This window comes from Microchirus variegatus (assembly GCF_963457635.1).
Source record: "Microchirus variegatus genome assembly, chromosome: 1".
Lineage (NCBI taxonomy): Eukaryota > Metazoa > Chordata > Actinopteri > Pleuronectiformes > Soleidae > Microchirus > Microchirus variegatus.
In genome coordinates, this window is record NC_139802.1 from 28,040,170 (window position 1) to 28,058,750 (window position 18,581).

Genomic DNA, 18,581 nt, shown 5'->3' on the forward strand with positions numbered 1-18,581 from the left:
CCAGAGGAGCTGTTGAAAGAAGTTAACACAACAAAGTGGAAAAATTATAAGTTAAACATTTACTAAAGTGACACTAAGAAAGGCAATGACAGAGTTAAAAAAAAAGCTTAAGTACAAGCTCAATATAGCAAACAGCTGGTGTCAATCAGCAGAGGACAAAGAAAACAGTTAAGTTTGACAGAGACGTCTTCAGTGATTTTAGTGACAAGTGTAAGACTACACCACCTCTGAAGTTGTGTCACTTTGTCGTCTCGGCTGATAATCTGTGTTCACCTGCTGACAGACACAAGTTCACTAAACCAAATCAATATAGCCAATAAAATAGAAATGAACTTTTAGCACAAAATATTACCAACACGAAATGTTTGTCATTCATTTTTAGCTTTATTTAGATAAACAAATCACACTACAACACTAAACATGTGCATTAGTTTATGGAGATGGAGTGAAGCGAGGAAGAACAGAGTTTCTTCTCCACTGTTTGGCTACATCTCCACGCTCATGGAGCAGACTAAACAATACAAATGGACGTGAATACTCATTGTCTCAGAACGGTGGAAGAAGCAGCCGACGTCATGGAGAAGATGATGAACTGGAGTGTCTCCAGTTTCTGCAGATGAGAAGACAGGACATGGTTAACTCGTGGTTTTTCAGAAGTCAAGTACAAAAGATCAGAACAGACTCTCTACATCTACTGTGTCATAGTTTAGAGACACACATTGAAAATAATCCATCCATCCATTATCTACCGCTTTTTCCTCCACCAGAGGGTCACGGGGGGTGCTGTGCCTATCTCAGCAGACATTGGGCGATAGGCGGGGTACGCCCTGGACAGTTCGCCAGTCCATCGCAGGGCCACATAGAGACAAACAACCATTCACTCACACACTCACACCTACGGTCAATTTAGAGTGGTCAATTCACCTAATCCCCATATCGCATGTTTTTGGACTGTGGGAGGAAGCCGGAGAACCCGGAGAAAACCCACGCACACACGGGGAGAACATGCAAACTCCTTGCAGAAAGGCCCTTGTTCCGATAGTTGTTCCTAACGGGGCTCGAACCCAGGAACCAGGGTCTTCTTGCTGCAAAGGCAAGAGTGCTAACCACTACACCAACCGTGGGCCACATTGAAAATAATGAATCACTTTATTTAGATTTAACATACGCCTTCACTTTTACATTAAACAGCCCATTTTTACAATTTAATTTGGATATTTTATTGTTTTATTCATTTATCTCTGACGTACAGCGCTATGTTTCAGCTCTTGTTGTTTTTAAATTGGACTGGATTAGATTAGACAAACACCTGTTCTACACAGGAATAACTGACCCTAACCCAGGATTATTCGAAATTTGACATTTATTTTGTGAATACTGAAATTTATTATAAAGGCAGCATGATTTACAAAAGACAAGATTATGTTCAATTGTTGCAAAATTATATATTAAAAAAAACGTTACAAAAACATAGTAAAATTGATTATACATTTTTATATTTTGACAAATTGTAAAAAGTGACATTTCAGTTATTTGAAATCAGGGCGTCTACGGGTATAAACAAATTAAATTTAAGCCTTTTACGACCTTTTAATACCACCTCTAAACGAAAGACCAAACTTACAATGGAAATACATATCAAAAGTGAAACATTTTTACGACATATGATGCAGCTAGCTTCATACGCGCTGTCAGGCACCGACCCATGGATGTATAATATGAACTGGATAGAGCACCGCCCCTTCGCTTCCGTTCATTCCTATGAAGCTGCTCACCCAGCGCATATGCCAAAAAAGTTTTTGACTTCCGCGTTTATTTCCGGGTTACGGGGCCCATAGAGCATGCGCAGTAGTGTCCCTACCATCATTCCTCTCGGCTATGTGAACGAGCCGTCCGCGTTATCGACTTGCTCGGCGCGTACATGAACAGCGAAAGGCATGATGGGAGTATGCTAATGACGTGTGCTAGCGGATTTCATGAATACCGGCGTCACGTTAACTTCGGCTTTAAACCATGGATTTGTAAATAAATGCAAAACCAACGATATCGAAGTGAATATAGTGAAGCTGAAAAGTACAATGACGGAATTAAAACGATCAATAAAAAGGGTTTATTTGGGTTAGGACCGTGACTATTACTTTATATGTGTTACAGGAATCGTGTTGTTTTTGTCTGATTTCCCTTATATACTTATATAATTATTATTAGGAACAATAACAACGTGTTAAAGTAGGTTTATAACTCCCGATTATTTCACTCAACACGTTTGTATTCAACTATAATTCGCGTATTCATCACATTTAACAGTAACTTTATGAACCTATAGTGAGACAAACAGCCTCCCCGGGAATTAGTGGTGAAGTGACCGCAGCTCTCAGTGCATCACACGGTCACAGCTCCACAGTCCACACCGTCATCAGTGTCACGATGTCCGGGACTGAACACAGTGATAAAGTGCAGCATGTCAGTCTCCTCTCCTCAATGAATCCACACAACAGCTCGTTAATACATCGATATTACGTTTTAAAATAAATGTTAATGAGCGCCGAATAAACAACTAAAACCTGCTTTGTCATAATATTTTAAAAATGTTAACGGAAAACCCCGCATTGTCTTCATTTATTCACATTTCTCATGAAGTTTTCATATCGTACGGTTCACTGACAGTAGCGCCGTTCCCGAGACGCCACATGACCGCGCTTGGCTGTGCTCGTACACAGCTGTGACGTCACTCTGAGAAATAAGATTTGTCTGGGCTTTTTATGGCATTTAGGAATGTTTTTCAAACATGAAACTCCATAAATTAAAAAAATATAATGTAAAGATTTATAAAAGCCCGTGTCCATGTCTCGAGGTGTCATGTGGACACTTTTACACGCGTCTCTTTTACTATTGCGGTCAATGGGAAAATTGCTTATTGGGCTCCATGGGATTTTTTGTTGCAGTACCCACAGTGGCCACCATGCAAAAATTGTCTTCAAGCCAGAGGGGGCGGAGCTCTATCCAGTTCATATTATACATCCATGCACCGACCTCAACCAAGAATACTCATTATTTTTAAGCCATTTGTGATTAAACTTGCACTTTTCCATGTTGTCGAGTGGTTAATCAATGCTGCCCGCCACCTGTAGACGCTTTAGCCAAGACACACACATATTTAAGACCCATGCAATCTGAATTTAAGACAATGTAATACTTTTAAGGCCTTATTTTAAGGAACATTGATTGACGACTTTTAAGGACACGCGGCCACACTGTTATTTTAAATGATTCGTTCAATTACATCGTTATATCTGGTGTATTTTCACCGTGATAATAGCATGCTAACTAGCCACCTGGAGCCTCGTGCTAAGGACAGAAAGTGATTTAACCTTAGTCTTCCGCTGTTCATGCTGCTGCTCTGCTGCTGCTGCTGAAGTCCGAGCCACAGGATGACGACGGTCTTTAAATTCGTTTATAGTCGCTGGCAGAGATGACATTCGCTGCTAATAGCTGCTCATATGTCGATGCAAACGCGGAGACAGCTAGCAGACCTCCAGAAGACTGGAGGTGGGCGTAAACAGGGGGTATTTATAAAAAAGAAACCGCCCCCAGGTAGAAAGTGACCAATCACAGACTAGAAGAACATCTAACAGCGAGTAAAGCTAAGAAAATGAGATCAAACTAAACCGGAAACACCGTGCAGTAGCGGAACATGTCAAAATAAAGGCAATGCATTTTATTACAAAGTACAATGAACATGTCAAAAGTTAAACATTGAATTTATATATAGAACAGTAAAGGAAACACTGTTTAACAGCGCAACATGTGAAAATGTGATGTTTAATTCTGATGCTATGCATAATTAAAATATGGAAATGAAATACTGTATCTTAAACTTGTGTAGGTGTAGGTCACTCGTAGCTTTGATTCAAAGCTTCACCTTCATCATTCTCACTGACGTGTCTGTTACAATATAAATAATACACTACAGTGAGAATGATTCATGAATTATAAACGGAGCTACAAAAACAGCATCATCTAAATGTTGGAATAATATGTAAGACTCAGCACCACACAAACCACACTATGTGTGTGTGTTTGTCTACGTAGAGAACAAAGGGCCAGTAGAAGCAGCAGTGAAGACGGGCCAGTGTAGAGACCTGGTCCATCAGCAGGAACCTGGCAACAAAAGAAACAGGTCTGAATATACTATGTTAGATTTAACAGTCAGGTTTATTGGAATGTGGTTTTATGAGACACTGACACATTATCAACTGCACCGAGAACCAGCTTGAGGCAGTTGTTGTTTCACTTTGTAAACCACTTATTCTCCCACACCATGGCACACAAGAGTCCTGGCTCAACTACTGCCTCCATCATTTATCAGTCATAAATAAGTCTGTGACTTTGGTGTTTGTCAGGAACATATTGTTTGGATATTTTAACTTAAGATGGAGAAGATTTTCTCTTGTGGGCTTTTCATGGGTATTTGTAAAATACCGACACCGTGCAGAAGGCAGCCTTGGTTGCATGCTTTTTGGATCCATGACACAAACACCTAAAGTTTCATGACAGAATAGGGTGCATCATTTGCCCCAATTTTGGAAATTCAACTTGTACCCAATTTTAAAATGTGACAATACTAATGAAAAGAAAATGTGTAGAATATTAGCTGAATTAAATATTATCTAAGGGGTCCACCAAGCCACTCTGGAAAAATCAGTTTTTCGTAAATAATTTCCAAAATAATGCATTTAGGCCTACAGTGTCAATGAAAGTTGAATATAAATGTGGCTATTGCACATCTTTTGGTACCAGTCTGATATCTCAAGCTCTTCTAAAATATTGCATTTTCCCCCTAATTTTTTGCATTTCTTTGTCCCAATATCTATAAAAAGCAGATGTGAAGGTAGTCCATGGTCTTATGAAAATCCTTTTTTTTCATATTAATGGAACCACACCTACAAATATACATGTATATCTAGACTTGAGCATTATACTTGAGCAAGTTCTTGCTGCTGTTGTTATGCTGTAGTCCTTGTCAGTATTTTGTCACTATGGCAGCTAAGCCGTTGCAAAAGGATAACAGCCCAAGCCAAATCAGCAGCAACAAGGAAGTCCAAGTCCATATATGAACTGGAAGCTACAATAAGGAAATATGATGCTATCATAACAGGTTCCAGGCTTCCCAACTGTAATCAAGTCCTCAGATGTTTGATGTGGCACCAAGACGGTTCCAAATGGGATGCAGCAAAAATGTCGTCCAAAAATGGCCAAAAACGTCATAGTATAGTATGTCGTCCAAAATTGGTCAAAAACATCATAGTATAGTTACTATACTATGACGTTTTTGACCAATTTTGGACGACATACTATACTATAGTATGTCGTCCAAAATTGGTCAAAAACGTCATAGTATAGTATGTCGTCCAAAACTGGGAAAAAACTGCATTTTTTAATTTCCCCTAAATAAAGATATCCATTTTTAGATATGTTAATTAGGTTAAATTCAAACAATTCATAAATATTATAAATATCTCAAACTGGAATTAAGGTGAGTCATTATTATAGATGTCATCAAAATTTAACTGACTGGTGAAATGATGCAATGTTATTTAATATATTTAAATGCATCATTCAAATCATTACAAATCAATGATTTAGATTTTCGTTCAAAACAACACTTTAAAAACATCGCAGTTTGAAAGTATTTGCAAATCTTTGGACAGAGAAGAAATTAATTAATTGAGAAGTTTAACAAATGTTAAAATAATCATTAATAATCAGATTGGAGGAATAATTCATATATTTAACACTCACTATAGGAGATATTTTTCTCTATTTCTCAGCATTGTACACACACACACACACGCATGCACCCCCCCCCCCCCCCCCCCCCCCCCCCACACACACACACAATAAAATACATGTGTGCGAAAGTGCCTAAATCCCCCCACAGTAGGGATGAATTTACTGGTATAGTATGTATTTTACAATTTATTATCACAACACTGTATTGTATACTTGTGCTGACTTCAATACCTGCACAATCCACCAGAGGGCAGTCACTGAACTGGAGACTTTCATCATGCACGCAGTGTTTTTTGTTCACAAATGTGTATGAGAGCAGTGTTGGTACTTACGGTTAGAGAGTGTGTAAAGATGCTGTTGAGCTCTGCAGGACCAGAACCAGGACGTGTTCCTCTGAGGATTAAAGGAGGAAGCTCCCAAAATGCACTTCATGTTAAAGGAGGGAAAAAAATAAATAAAATGGATTGAATTGTTCGGCAATTATAAAGATAATTACTGTTAAGCGTTTAACAATTTTACAAACCTATGTTTATTCATGTCTTCCAGTCCTCTAACCTAATGAAAATGTACTTATTCCACATTATTAAAGAATATATAACACTCACGGAAAGGAGGAGGTGGCATAGGTGGTCGTGATTTTGACAGACAGGAAGTAACCTGTGTGAGACAAGCACGGCTAGGAAATAAAACAAGTATACAAGTATATTGACAAGCACAATTCCACAATAAAATAGGACGTAAATTGACAAGCTCGACAACCAAATACAACTAGAAGTGACCGACAAACGGCTTAAAATGAAACAGGAAGTGATTGAGAAACGGCTACAAATTAAATCATAACGTAAACCAAGGGAGACACACGCGTGACAAAATAAAACAGGAAGTAAATTGAAAAGCAAATCTACAAAATAAAACAGGACGTAAATTGACAAGTGACCGACAAACGGCTGAGAAAGGGCTACAAAATGAGACAGGAAGTGATCGACAAGCACAACCAAAAAAAATAAAATGGGACACAGCGAGCAACAAGATGAAACAAGGAGTGGAATATGTAATAAATCAGATGTACAAAATAAAACAAGAAGTAAATCACATGAGATGAGCACGGCTAAGAAATAAAACATTATGCAAACAATAATGTAAACAAATATTATATACAATATGAATAAAACAGGCAAGGGGACAAAATAAAAAAGAAGCAATAAATTAATAAAGAAAATATAATTCAAAATACAAGCCTAAAATGCAAAAAACAACAACTTATAAAACATATAAGTATAAAAAAATATAAACATATAAAAATATATGGTGTGGAGAACAGTGCAGCATGTCAACTATGTAAAATAAAATTTCAGTATCATGTAACAATATTAACAGTCATTTTTGGATATATTTTTAAGGATATAAAGTCAATAAAAACATGATGACTGATTACATTTGGGTTACAAACAAAATTAAACTGTACTGAGAAACACAGAGGGAGTCCTGTTGAGGTGATAGGCTTCAATTGTTCTCATTGACTATTTGAACTCATTAGACAATGATTCTAATAAAACAATGGCCTGCACTTTACTGCCCTATTGTGGGGTTCTAAGAAACAGCCTCTGAGACCATGAACCCACCCTTCACTGCAGCGTCCATACACATGCATTGCATGACTTTTTATACCATTTAAGCCATGGATAAACAGAACGAGTGTTCTTGACGTTTTACTTTCTGTGACACTGAGATGGCAAATAATCTGTAAACTGAGGCGACTGCGTGAAGAGGAGCAGAGGGAGTTTTCTGCCAAAATATCAAAAAACTAATTTAAAATCCACGGCTCACTCTCAGCTTTCTCACCTTTTACATGTATACACATACTCCAGTGCTGTGGGTCAGTGTCAGGCGCAATGTGCGCAGCATATCTGGAAAGAGATAAAAGCAACGGAGTGGAAGGAAGGGGACAATCCATGATATGCATGCAGTTCTGTGGCAGGAATCTTAGTACACCATTAAATTAATGGTTATTACAGTTATAATTGGTTATTATTACATAGCAATTATATAATGAGCATATACAATTATTATTCCGGTTTAAGAGTCAGATATTCAAGATGTGGCGTTCAAGCTGAAATGATTTGAAATATTTGAATGTGTCAGCACAACAATGTTGATAAATGATGTTTGCTTTGACTGGAAACACGGCTGCCAGCAGGGACACAGGGGAAAACACATTCTGGGTACTAAACAAAAGACTTACCATATAAAATCTATGCCTTACTTAATATTAATAATATTTTTTGCCTTTTTTTTATCTACCGTTTCTCACGAGCAACAAGTTTGTAAACCGCACACTCACTCCCCCACACCAACATCCTTAGAGAAAATCTGTGATTTGAAGAGCTGCAGAAGTAAATCTGAATAAAGGATTTCAAACACAGAATTTCTCAAAATAACTCGGCTGTGGAATCCTCAGAGCTGCACATGCTGGCTCCTGCCTCCTGACAGACGGGGCTCAGGTGTTGCTCTTCTCTTCCTGTGTAAATTATGCACCAGGTTTCAATAGGTGTCACATAAGACACAGGATGTTTTCATGGTGCTGACAACAGCTGTGAGAGCTACAGCTGCCAGAACTGGCTGACTGACTTAGCTCGTACTCCACCCTCTGGGTGAATAGTTGTTAGGGATAGGGTTAATGTGGCCTTAAGGGTTAGCCTTTCACTGTACACAGGCAGGCTTGCAGAATCCAGCCTGTACATAAATAGACAATTGTTTGTGCTATATATACTATATATACAGTTAGAAGAAACCTAATACAAAACAAAAGGAAAACAAAGAAAGGAACCTTTTATGGAGTTTTAAACATATATATTTTATCATAGGAAATTGCATATCTCATTTTGAACATTGAGCTGAATTACTTTTTTTTTATGATTAACTGCACATTTCAGTAAAAACAGTCCTCAGGCTCCGAGTGTCGGGGGCCCCCTATCAGCTCGGGGCCCCAAGCAGTTGCCTGCCTTGCCTGTTCACAAGCTGCACATCTGATTGCATAGTATTATTATTATTAGTAGTAGTATAGTATTGCCCTGAAAAATACATGCCCACAACCCCCACATGTACAAGAAAAAGCCAGACATCAATTAAATGTGTGTTTATTTTCTTTATTTATGCTTTCTGTCACACACAAACACACACTCTCGCTCTCAATCTCTCATTCCCATGAAACAAATCACAAATGAACAACAGACCTGAACTGATAGGTTTTCTATAGAGGTGAATTAAAATTGTTGAACAGAAAGTATACAGCTATCACTACCAAGTTTAAGGCAGAATTCCACACAGAAGTGGTCAAATCATGTGATATTCATACAAGTTTGACCAATTATTAGTTTCTCTAATCAACTAGGACAAAGGGAAAAGAACATCTACAACAAAATCCTGCCTTTCAACACTGACTCCATGTTAGTAATATATTAGTAACATTGTACATGAATAAAATATACTATGTATTATACATTGTTAAGACTCTTTACTATTTATTACATCCCAAAAAAAGAAGAAGGTATTATTGCATCTCTTGAAGTAACCATGTTCCTGCAGCAAGGCGGTCTCCATTTCACCGCCATGCAGGCATTTGTTTGTTTATTTGTTTATTTTTATTTTTTAAAAAACAATTAGCTTCTGATGCTAACACACAGAGGGTCATTTGGAAAGGAGATCACATGTCCTTGGATGACACTTAAAGACAAGTTGACAAAGAGTACACAGGTGGAAAACATAGAGCTGCTAAAGTTCAGCGCTGGCAAATTCAACAAGGATTTCAAAAAAAGCCAAGGCCAAGTACAGCTAGAGTTGCTCAAGGTTCCCAAACTATGGTGCCATGCTAGCTGAGCTCGAAAATGACATTTTCCAATAAATTGTCCTCGGATAAGGTACACTCACTTTGACTTTGCCCAATGAGTTAGATGAGGAGGTAAATATGAAAACCACAAGGATGATGAAATTACATTTAACACACAATATTTGCGAGGACAATTTCAAAGAAACATAGTGTTGATACAGACTGGTAGCTAAAATAGGGATGATCTTCTCATCTAACAGAAGAGAACACAAACAATCAAACTTTGCGAAAATGTACATTTTCACATCCGTGAACTATTTTACCGGAGGAGAGATGCTCGAGTGTGATCTAGCAATGGGGAAAGCCTGGAGCAACATGATCTGTCACTGTCACAAAAACATTGAGATATACAGAAAATATAAAATGTACATTTAATACTTTCCCAAAAAGGGTACTACATTTGCTATAGCCAACTCATTTAGACATGACTGAAATAGATTAGTATTGGCAAATCGATTTTTCTGTTGTGAGGTGCATAAAGTCGATAAATGCTGCACGCAAGATCCACAGGTTTGTGGGTTTTCTTTTTTTAAAGGAGTCATATTGGAAAAATATAAAAAACATACAAAATACAAATAAAGTTTAAAAATTGTTTAAAATTTGTATGTAATTGGCCCATCAACACACACGTGTCATATAATTCTGTCTTCCCTCTGATGTTTCACCAAACATCAATCAGAGCACACATGTGTCTCAGCTCCTCGAGTTAATACTGTTTCTAACACATTTTTGTTTCACACACAACTTGCACACAGACTTGTATAACAAAAAACACAGTGTAGCACAGTACAAAGGTGGTTGAGTGTGGCACGGTACAGTTTTTTTTTTTTGTTTTTTTTTTCTCTTCCTTTTTTATCAATTTACTGATCGACAGCACAACGGCACTGCCACCGTGCGTCATCACAAACTTGTCTCCCTGTCCAGTCTCTTCTCACGCCTCCGCTGCTTGTGTTGCTTTTCGCCACCACAGGAACAACTGCAGATAAATCAATAGTCAATATTTGGGACTTCATTTTGCATTTTCAAATGGTAAAGTGCAAAAATCATCACAAAGAACATGCAAATGTATTTCATAGAGTTTAAAAGGATAGGTCACTTGTTTTGACATGTTTGAGTCTCTTCATAAAGTCTACAGACCAATGTCCATAAGGAAAATTTAATTGGGGGGTAAGCCTTTTGTGTTTGTTAAGTTATGTGCTCCTATTCAGCAGAGGCGCAGTTTGTGAACAGGCAAGGCAGGCAACTGCTTGGGGCCCCGAGCTGATAGGGGGCCCCCCGACACTCGGAGCCTGAGGGCTGTTTTTACTGAAATGTGCAGTGATCAGCTGCCTCCCCGTCCCCCTTAAAAAACAATGGACGATTTGCAATAACATCTCAGTAGGAAACCTCCCTAAAGGGGCCCCACCTCACTTTAACCTCTGGGCGATTTGCAATCACATCGTTCTGTAAGTTGGAAAATGAAAGAGGATTATTTACAGTATAATGTATATCTTTTTTATTCAGTTTATATATGTTTTTTTCAGTTATTTACAGTATTTTGTTGTTCTATATATTTACATTGTTTTATAATACAATATATAATGTATATCTTTTTTACTAAGTTTATATAGTTTTTAAAAAGCTATTTACAGTATTTTTATTACAAGGTTATTTCATTCATTTCGAAAAAAATAAAAAATATTTTGAACTCATACATTGAGTCAGATTATTTATAACATAATGGTGATGAACACTGGTTGGAAGGGCCCCATGGGAATTCTTGCTTAGGGCCCCTACAGACTCTAGAATCGCCTCTGCTACTCAGTGTTAACTATATGTCAAAAAAACCCTGAACTATCCCTTTAGTATCAGTGACATTTCATTTCACAACTTTTACGGCATGCTGCAAATGACATCATAAAAATGTGTCCTTGAAGTATACCATGCACACCCAGACCATGCTGTGCCGTCAGTCCGCCATCATTCATTTATTACTAACTTATCTCACTATTCACTGAGTAATCTCAATCGTCCCTCGCAGCAGCATGGACCCACATCCATTTTCATCATGCAGCACTCAGTACTAAACACATAGGACAAGACGCTCCATGCTGACAGGGACTGGGAACCACTTACCTTTGGGATATCAGCTTCTGAGAGGTTAGGAAGGGGAACTTAGGGTGGGATGGAATGAGAGAAGCAGGCAGGAGATACTATGTTAGTCTACTCTGCTGGAAATGTGCCTGGGCAGCGCACAGTCATCACAGATAAAAAAAAAAAAACCTTTCGTCTAAACACACTGACTCCTCAGTTTCCTGGAAAAATATAAAATGTAAATATTCCACAACATTACAATAACACACACCTGCCATTGCTTTAATGCTTTTTTTATGACATTGTAAAAATACATGTAAGCTCTGGAATCAGTGTGTATCTATGAAGAATGCAGAAATGTGATGTGCTACTGATGCTGCTGTGAGAGTGTTGTGGAAGAGAAGGCCAACCTTTTAGCACTTGGTTCCTTCTTTGTGCTCTCGGCAGGGCTAACGCCCTTCCATACATTGCCAAAAGATCCTTTCGACATCTCATCAGTGATGTTTACCGTGGACGGGTCACTCCTTCAAACAGAGGACAGACAACATAAATATTCTATATTCATTTCTACATTCAGGACATAATTAGAATCAACAGCAAAATTATTACTGAAAGGAAATGCAGACAAAATGGTGAGCTGATTGATCTCTTAACCTCTCAGTTTGAAAACACCTCCGAGCTTGCCTTTAGATAATAATGAGTAAGGAGCCATTTCAAATCATGCTCCTTAATGTATTGAAATTAAACTTTTCTCCTGTCTTATTATTTCTGTCTGATTTGGCTTTTGCACCAACAATAATGTGATTAAACATCAAAATGCCTTACTTGTAGTGTCCCTCCAGTGGCACTTGTACAATGCCTTCCTCTTCTACAATAATACTGTGTTCCTCCTGAAGACAGAGACAAGAGATCGTCTAAATCACTGCATGGGTTGCACCTGCAGAGGTGGAAACCTAAAGCAACGCTATGCAACTTTTGCAGGACGTGCTGCAACTGTAGCACACACACATAGTTAGACAGCAAGAGTTTGTTTTGCCCAATCTCAAAACCAAAGTCCATAGAGAAAATTCACATTTTTAGCTCATGGGAATTTAGGAGTACTGCCAACTCATTTTGTAAGTTTGTGTTATTGTCTGATGGAGGCAGAAATTAATCAATCCCTCCTTTGTGTTGTGATATAAAATCAAAAATGTTCTCTATGGGTTTTTGTGCAGGAGAATGAGCAGTTGACAAACTTTAAGTTTCCTGTTGGAAAAGGCTACATACAGTGTCAAACATACACACTAATTTACTGAACTATAACTATAAAGGTGTGAGAGTCTTGGTTACATCCCAGCAATGTAACCGTTACTGCACCTCTTGTTCTGCATCCTCCAATTTCTTCTTCTTCCACTCGGGAATCAGGTCATCCAACCAGCTCAGTTCTCTCTTGGAGAAGATTAAGTCGAGCAGCTTACGAATAAACACCAGGGCCAAGACCTGGTGCAGCAGAAACAGGCATCAAAAGCCATGTACGGCACACAAATATCGCGCTTTAGTGTATGCAATGAAAAAAAGCAAACAAGCAAAACACACAGGTTACCATCATTGGGAAGACGATGGCAGCCTTGGAGGTCTTGATGACCCACAGCAGGACCAAGCAGCTGAGTTGGACGATGGTGAAGAGGTGAACCTTCCTCAGGGGGACATGGCGCAGATAGATAAAGTCTGGTTGATGTTTGGCTGGCATGCCAAACAACTTCAGTCGGTCGAAGAACTACACAGAGACGAAGCACAATGTGTAAAAGTATTCTTCCTGAATGTACTCCTTTTCTAAAAGAGGAGAGAGTTTCTAGCCTCACCTGAATCCCTCTGAGTGAGGACGCCCCCATGTACAGAAAGACTCCATACAGCACAGGCATGGGAATAAACTAGAGATAGAGAGATTTCTTTGTTATATTCTCATCATTTTTCTTCCACAGACACAAACATATGATTAAATGACCAACATCATTTCCAATAATTATTCCCGCCCCCCCCCCCCTCACCTTGAGAACAGATGTCATGAAGACGGAGCAGCCCATCAGGGTGAAGATCATGAGTCCAGTGAAGCGCTGCTCTCGGATGCCCAGGAACTTGGGCTGCTCTCCGGGGGCGGAGCACTCTGACTCCAGCTTCAGGCTGTTCACGTGTGAGATGGAGAGCACGGTGGCCGCCACAAACCACGGCAGGCCCATCACTGAACACACGCCCAGCATCACCCCCACCACAAACAGATCCAGGTGGTAGCCACAGCCTTTCTACAGGAGCCAAACCAGGTCAACAAGTCACATAGATATAGTAGTGCTTGTGGGGGGTGGGGGAGTAATTAGGTTGTGAATTTTGTGATGTTTTCAAATACCTTCAACTTGTGCTCCTTCCTGTTGATAATGACAGCTGTAATTTGCTGGTCCATGAAAATGAGGATGGTGCAGAGCAGAGCTGGGATGAAGGTGATGATGGTGGTCCACCAGGGATTGGGCCCCACAGGGTTTATTATCCAACCACGATCATCCCTGGTTGGCTACGGCACAAAAAGAAGAAGTCACGTGACTGAAGGCAGTGGTTCTCAAACTTTTTATACCACCAGAGAAAGTATGTAATAAAAAATATAGGAGGCAGATTTACTTTGAACTTGTCGGGGACCTGTAGTTTAGGAGAGGGGATCCCGACTGCATAATCTACAAGAACCATAGTGAGGATGGTGATGAAGACGGCAAAGTCGCTGATAATAGACCTCACCTGAAGAGGACACAAGGGCACACAACTGTCAGTACTAACTACTTACTGTACTATTTTAGCAAGACCGCAGTGTGAGGCCCATCACCACAAGGTGGCACCAGTGTGCTTCAGATAAGCGTGTCAACATCACGCCACACAGTGTCATCGCAATGATAAATCATAGAGATTTCACACATAGAATGGCCACACAGTCTGCAGGAGTTTTCCTCTATTATAAAACAACCACTAGATGGCGGCATACTCTACTATAAAAGGTCAGGCAAATCTATTCAACGTATTTTCTGGACAAAATGAAGGGCTGCAGAAAACTGAGAACAGTGTCAAACAGGATGATACAGACCTTGGTTGGGAAGTAGCGGCTTGTCTTGAACTCCTTGAGGAAGGCAGACATGAAGACGGTGGTGAAGAAGAGGACCACGCACCAGAAGAGGACATCAGGAATGTAGGGACCATGGGGGCCACAGGCAGTGCCTTCAAAATCTCCGTGCAACATCTCGCACTCCTACTGGCACCAGAGGACACGGTGATGATGATGATGATGATGGTGATGATGGGTTAGACAAGAAAAATGTTGCCAGGAGAAATGATTAGAGGGACAGTGAAGACGAACAGATGAGAAATGTCAGTGATGAATTAGTGAAGTCAGACTCCTGGTTATTTTTTTAAATTATTTCTGCCCTTTAATTTACATGCTTCTTTGTCCCTGTCGCCTCATATGAACCTTCTCAAATCATTTGCTGCCACGCAGTCTGTCTCACAAGCATGTGTAGGAGTGACGCAGCATGTTGCCACTGCTGTGACTGATTCCAGTCTGACGTTGAGAGAATCCACTCTTCATGCTGGAGCTCATTCTGCATGGTTAAAACCTGTGAAATCCTGCCCACATGTTCTTAATCCCCACGTAGACTTATGACGTTTGTAGAAAAAGCAGAGTGATGCGTAAGTGAGACACGACAACGCGGTGCCAGCGGACAGTCATCCTGATTGCTTTATGAACCACCTACAGATCCAGATCAAGTTATTTACTTAAAGTCATGGACTCAGAGGCGCAGTTTGTGAACAGGCAAGGCAGGCAACTGCTTGGGGCCCCGAGCTGATAGGGGGCCCCCGACACTCGGAGCCTGAGGGCTGTTTTTACTGAAATGTGCAGTGAGCAGCCGCCTCCCTGTCCCCCTTAAACAACAATGGGCGATTTGCAATCACATCTCAGTAGGACACCTCCCTAAAGGGGCCCCACCTCACTTTAACCTGTGTGAAGTTATCGTTCTGCAAGTTGGAAAATGAAGAGATTATTTACCGGTTAATGCATATCTTTTTTACTCAGTTTATATATTTTTTTTCAGTTATTTACAGTATTTTATTGTTCTATATATTTATATTGTTTTATAATGTGGGTTCTTTACAGTGTAATGTATTTTGTTTTACTAAGTTTATATATTTTTTTAAAAGCTATTTACAGTTTTTTATTGTTCTTTACATTTATATTTTCACATACTTTTTAATTACAAGGTTTTTCCATGTTATTTCATTCATTTCGAAAAATGTTGAACTCATACATTTTTCGTTGGTGTCAGATTATTTATAACATAATGGTGATGAACACTGGTTGGAAGGGCCCCCTGGGAATTTTTGCTTGGGGCCCCTACAGACTCTAGAAATCGACTCTGCATGTACTTCCTGAGCAATTGACAATCTCTGACTACTTGATAAGTTTGCTATAATAAGATTCAGCACAGCACAGTATCCTGCCATATACTTTCCTTCAAATGTCAAGTCTGCCTTACCTTGACCTCCAGCATGGTCCAATTAACCTGTGAAGCAGTGATGTTCCTCTCCTCCCAGAAGCGCAGAGTCTTATTGCTGGGGTTTATGGGCTCCACACAAGCACACCTAAAGAAGACATTATTATTATCATTATAGTTTGGTTTATAAGCCAATACACAAGGCTATTGCTTCTCATCCTGAAACATAGAAGAAGCAACACAATAAATCATAAATATATATATATTATTAAGAGGTCATAAAGTGGATTTTACTCTTGAATTTAATTTTAATTTTATTTCTGAAAGTAATATTTACAGGTGATTTTTATAGATTCACATTCAGTCCAGTGGGGATTTGCTGAGAGAATCAACATGAAACTGAAGGCTCTACATACAAGGGTCAAATATAGAGTCACTTAATAATTGATCATCAGTATTTGCAGCTCACATATTATTTTAGAACACAACACATTATGAAAAGGCACAGTGGTCTACATACAATGACTCATTCTACTAGCGTTAAAACTAAATGTCAGCTTGGTCCCCTGCAGTCAGTGCACTACACGAGAATAGAAAACTGCAGAAGGAGCTCTTGGCTCAGACGTGCTTAAATTGCTAGATAATGCATGATGCCTATGACACACACACACACACACCCCCAACATGGGATTATTCACCATAAAGCAAAAGCTATTACTGAAAAAGAGTGTGTGCTATACAATTGTACATCTGTCATTTCATGATACAGGGAACCATTTGAACCCATGTGCTTCCTTCCTTCGTACTGAACACATCTGAACTCAATAATGGCCACGTCTCAACTCAAGCATGAAGTAAAACTTTATTGCTCAATTTATTGTATTTTATTTCCTCACTTTACAGGTTATAACTATGTATAGTTCCTGTTTGCTATTCTGTCATGGAGCTGACATTTATCTGTGAAATGGGCTCTTTTCACTGTAGGAAAATCACTAAAGTAATTTTATATAAATTATCCAATTAATAATGGCTGAGTTTCTCTTTTTTAATGATTGTGTTGGACAATCTTGTCTCTGTTATTAATCTAAGAATAGGAAAACATAGATTTTCCTATTCACAAAAAAAGGAAAATAGTATTCAAATAATCATTTTGTTCCGTTTGGGTGCAGTTGGCTGTGTTCCATTTAGCTTCCTCCGTTTCAGGGTGCATGCTGATTCACTGTCACACTGTTCTGCCTACTGTGAACTGAATAGAGCCATTGTTACTGTGATCAGTGGCACCTAATCATTTACTTGATTAAGAAGTACTTACGAGTACTGTGTGAGCGTCTGAAGGTTGTTGTTTTTATTTATGGGATAATGCACTCCCAGGTGGAACAGCTTCTCCAGGGCCTCGTAGATGAAGATGATGCAAATAAGTGAAGCAAAAGCTTCCTCGGTGAAGCGTGTAATGTAACAGACAAGTGAGCTGGCATCAGTGGCCACCAGCAGTAGACAGAAGAAGGACGTCCACAGGCCAATACAGGCCCTCAGGGAGAGGTAGGAGAGGCCGTATTCCCTGAGTGAGACACACACAGAAGGAGTGAAGGGACAGGGAGTTAGAGATGACACATCTACATCCACTGTAGAATTAAAATATTCAACAATTCTTTATGGAAAACAAATACACAAAAGAACCTACTTGCAGAACTTGAAGAGGATCTTCTCAAAGACAAGAACGGGCCCCGTGCTGCCCAGGATGGTGAGAGGCTGACCAGCACAAAGAGAGTATGCAATTCCAGTCATGGAGGCCCCGAACAGGGACTCGATAGCACTCTAGAAACACAGGGAAGCACAAATGACGGACCGATTTGTGATGTCACTTATCACTTTGTTTTTCTCGATTTTAGAACAAATTTTTCCATTTTCTCAGTAATAACACATGCTTAACATGATGCCAACTTTTTCCTCTGCTCACCTGAGAAGAGGAGTTCAGGACAGAGGAAAAAATCCCACATTTATCAATAAACAATCCTGTCGCACTGTGGAATCCTCTTAACATTTAATGATATTTCTTACCACGCGTCCCTCTGTGGCCTCTCCAAGGAGTCCTCCAAAGGTGATGACAGGTGACATGCAAGCGCAGTAGAGGAAGAGGAAAGAGGCCAGACACTGCAGACTGATGGCATCTGTGTAGTCGGAAAGGTAGTGAGGGGCCTTTCGCTTGATGTCCATGACAAACCCACCAAACAGTCTGTGAAGAAATGACTGCAATGAGATAAAGCTGAATGCAAACTAGGCACCCTAAGCATCTTGTCTGTAATCTGTCACTTGGATTATTTACTGGA

At 39.5% G+C, this 18,581-nt stretch overlaps 1 protein-coding gene across 1 annotated transcript in view; it reads right to left on the reverse strand.

Annotated features, from left to right (window-relative positions):
- Positions 1–10,579: 10,579 nt before the first annotated feature.
- Positions 10,580–18,581, reverse strand: part of LOC310925630 (sodium-driven chloride bicarbonate exchanger-like) — a gene marked incomplete at both ends in the record, with an annotated part of 35,624 nt that continues 27,622 nt past the window's right edge. The window contains 14 exons of the mRNA XM_083887617.1: positions 10,580–10,655; positions 12,163–12,276; positions 12,578–12,642; positions 13,109–13,231; positions 13,335–13,508; positions 13,594–13,662; positions 13,780–14,031; positions 14,133–14,294; positions 14,399–14,512; positions 14,853–15,014; positions 16,297–16,402; positions 17,567–17,812; positions 17,936–18,069; positions 18,313–18,487. Coding sequence (XP_083743743.1) covers positions 10,580–10,655; positions 12,163–12,276; positions 12,578–12,642; positions 13,109–13,231; positions 13,335–13,508; positions 13,594–13,662; positions 13,780–14,031; positions 14,133–14,294; positions 14,399–14,512; positions 14,853–15,014; positions 16,297–16,402; positions 17,567–17,812; positions 17,936–18,069; positions 18,313–18,487 — 1,972 coding nt within the window. The remainder of the gene's footprint in view (positions 10,656–12,162; positions 12,277–12,577; positions 12,643–13,108; positions 13,232–13,334; positions 13,509–13,593; positions 13,663–13,779; positions 14,032–14,132; positions 14,295–14,398; positions 14,513–14,852; positions 15,015–16,296; positions 16,403–17,566; positions 17,813–17,935; positions 18,070–18,312; positions 18,488–18,581) is intronic.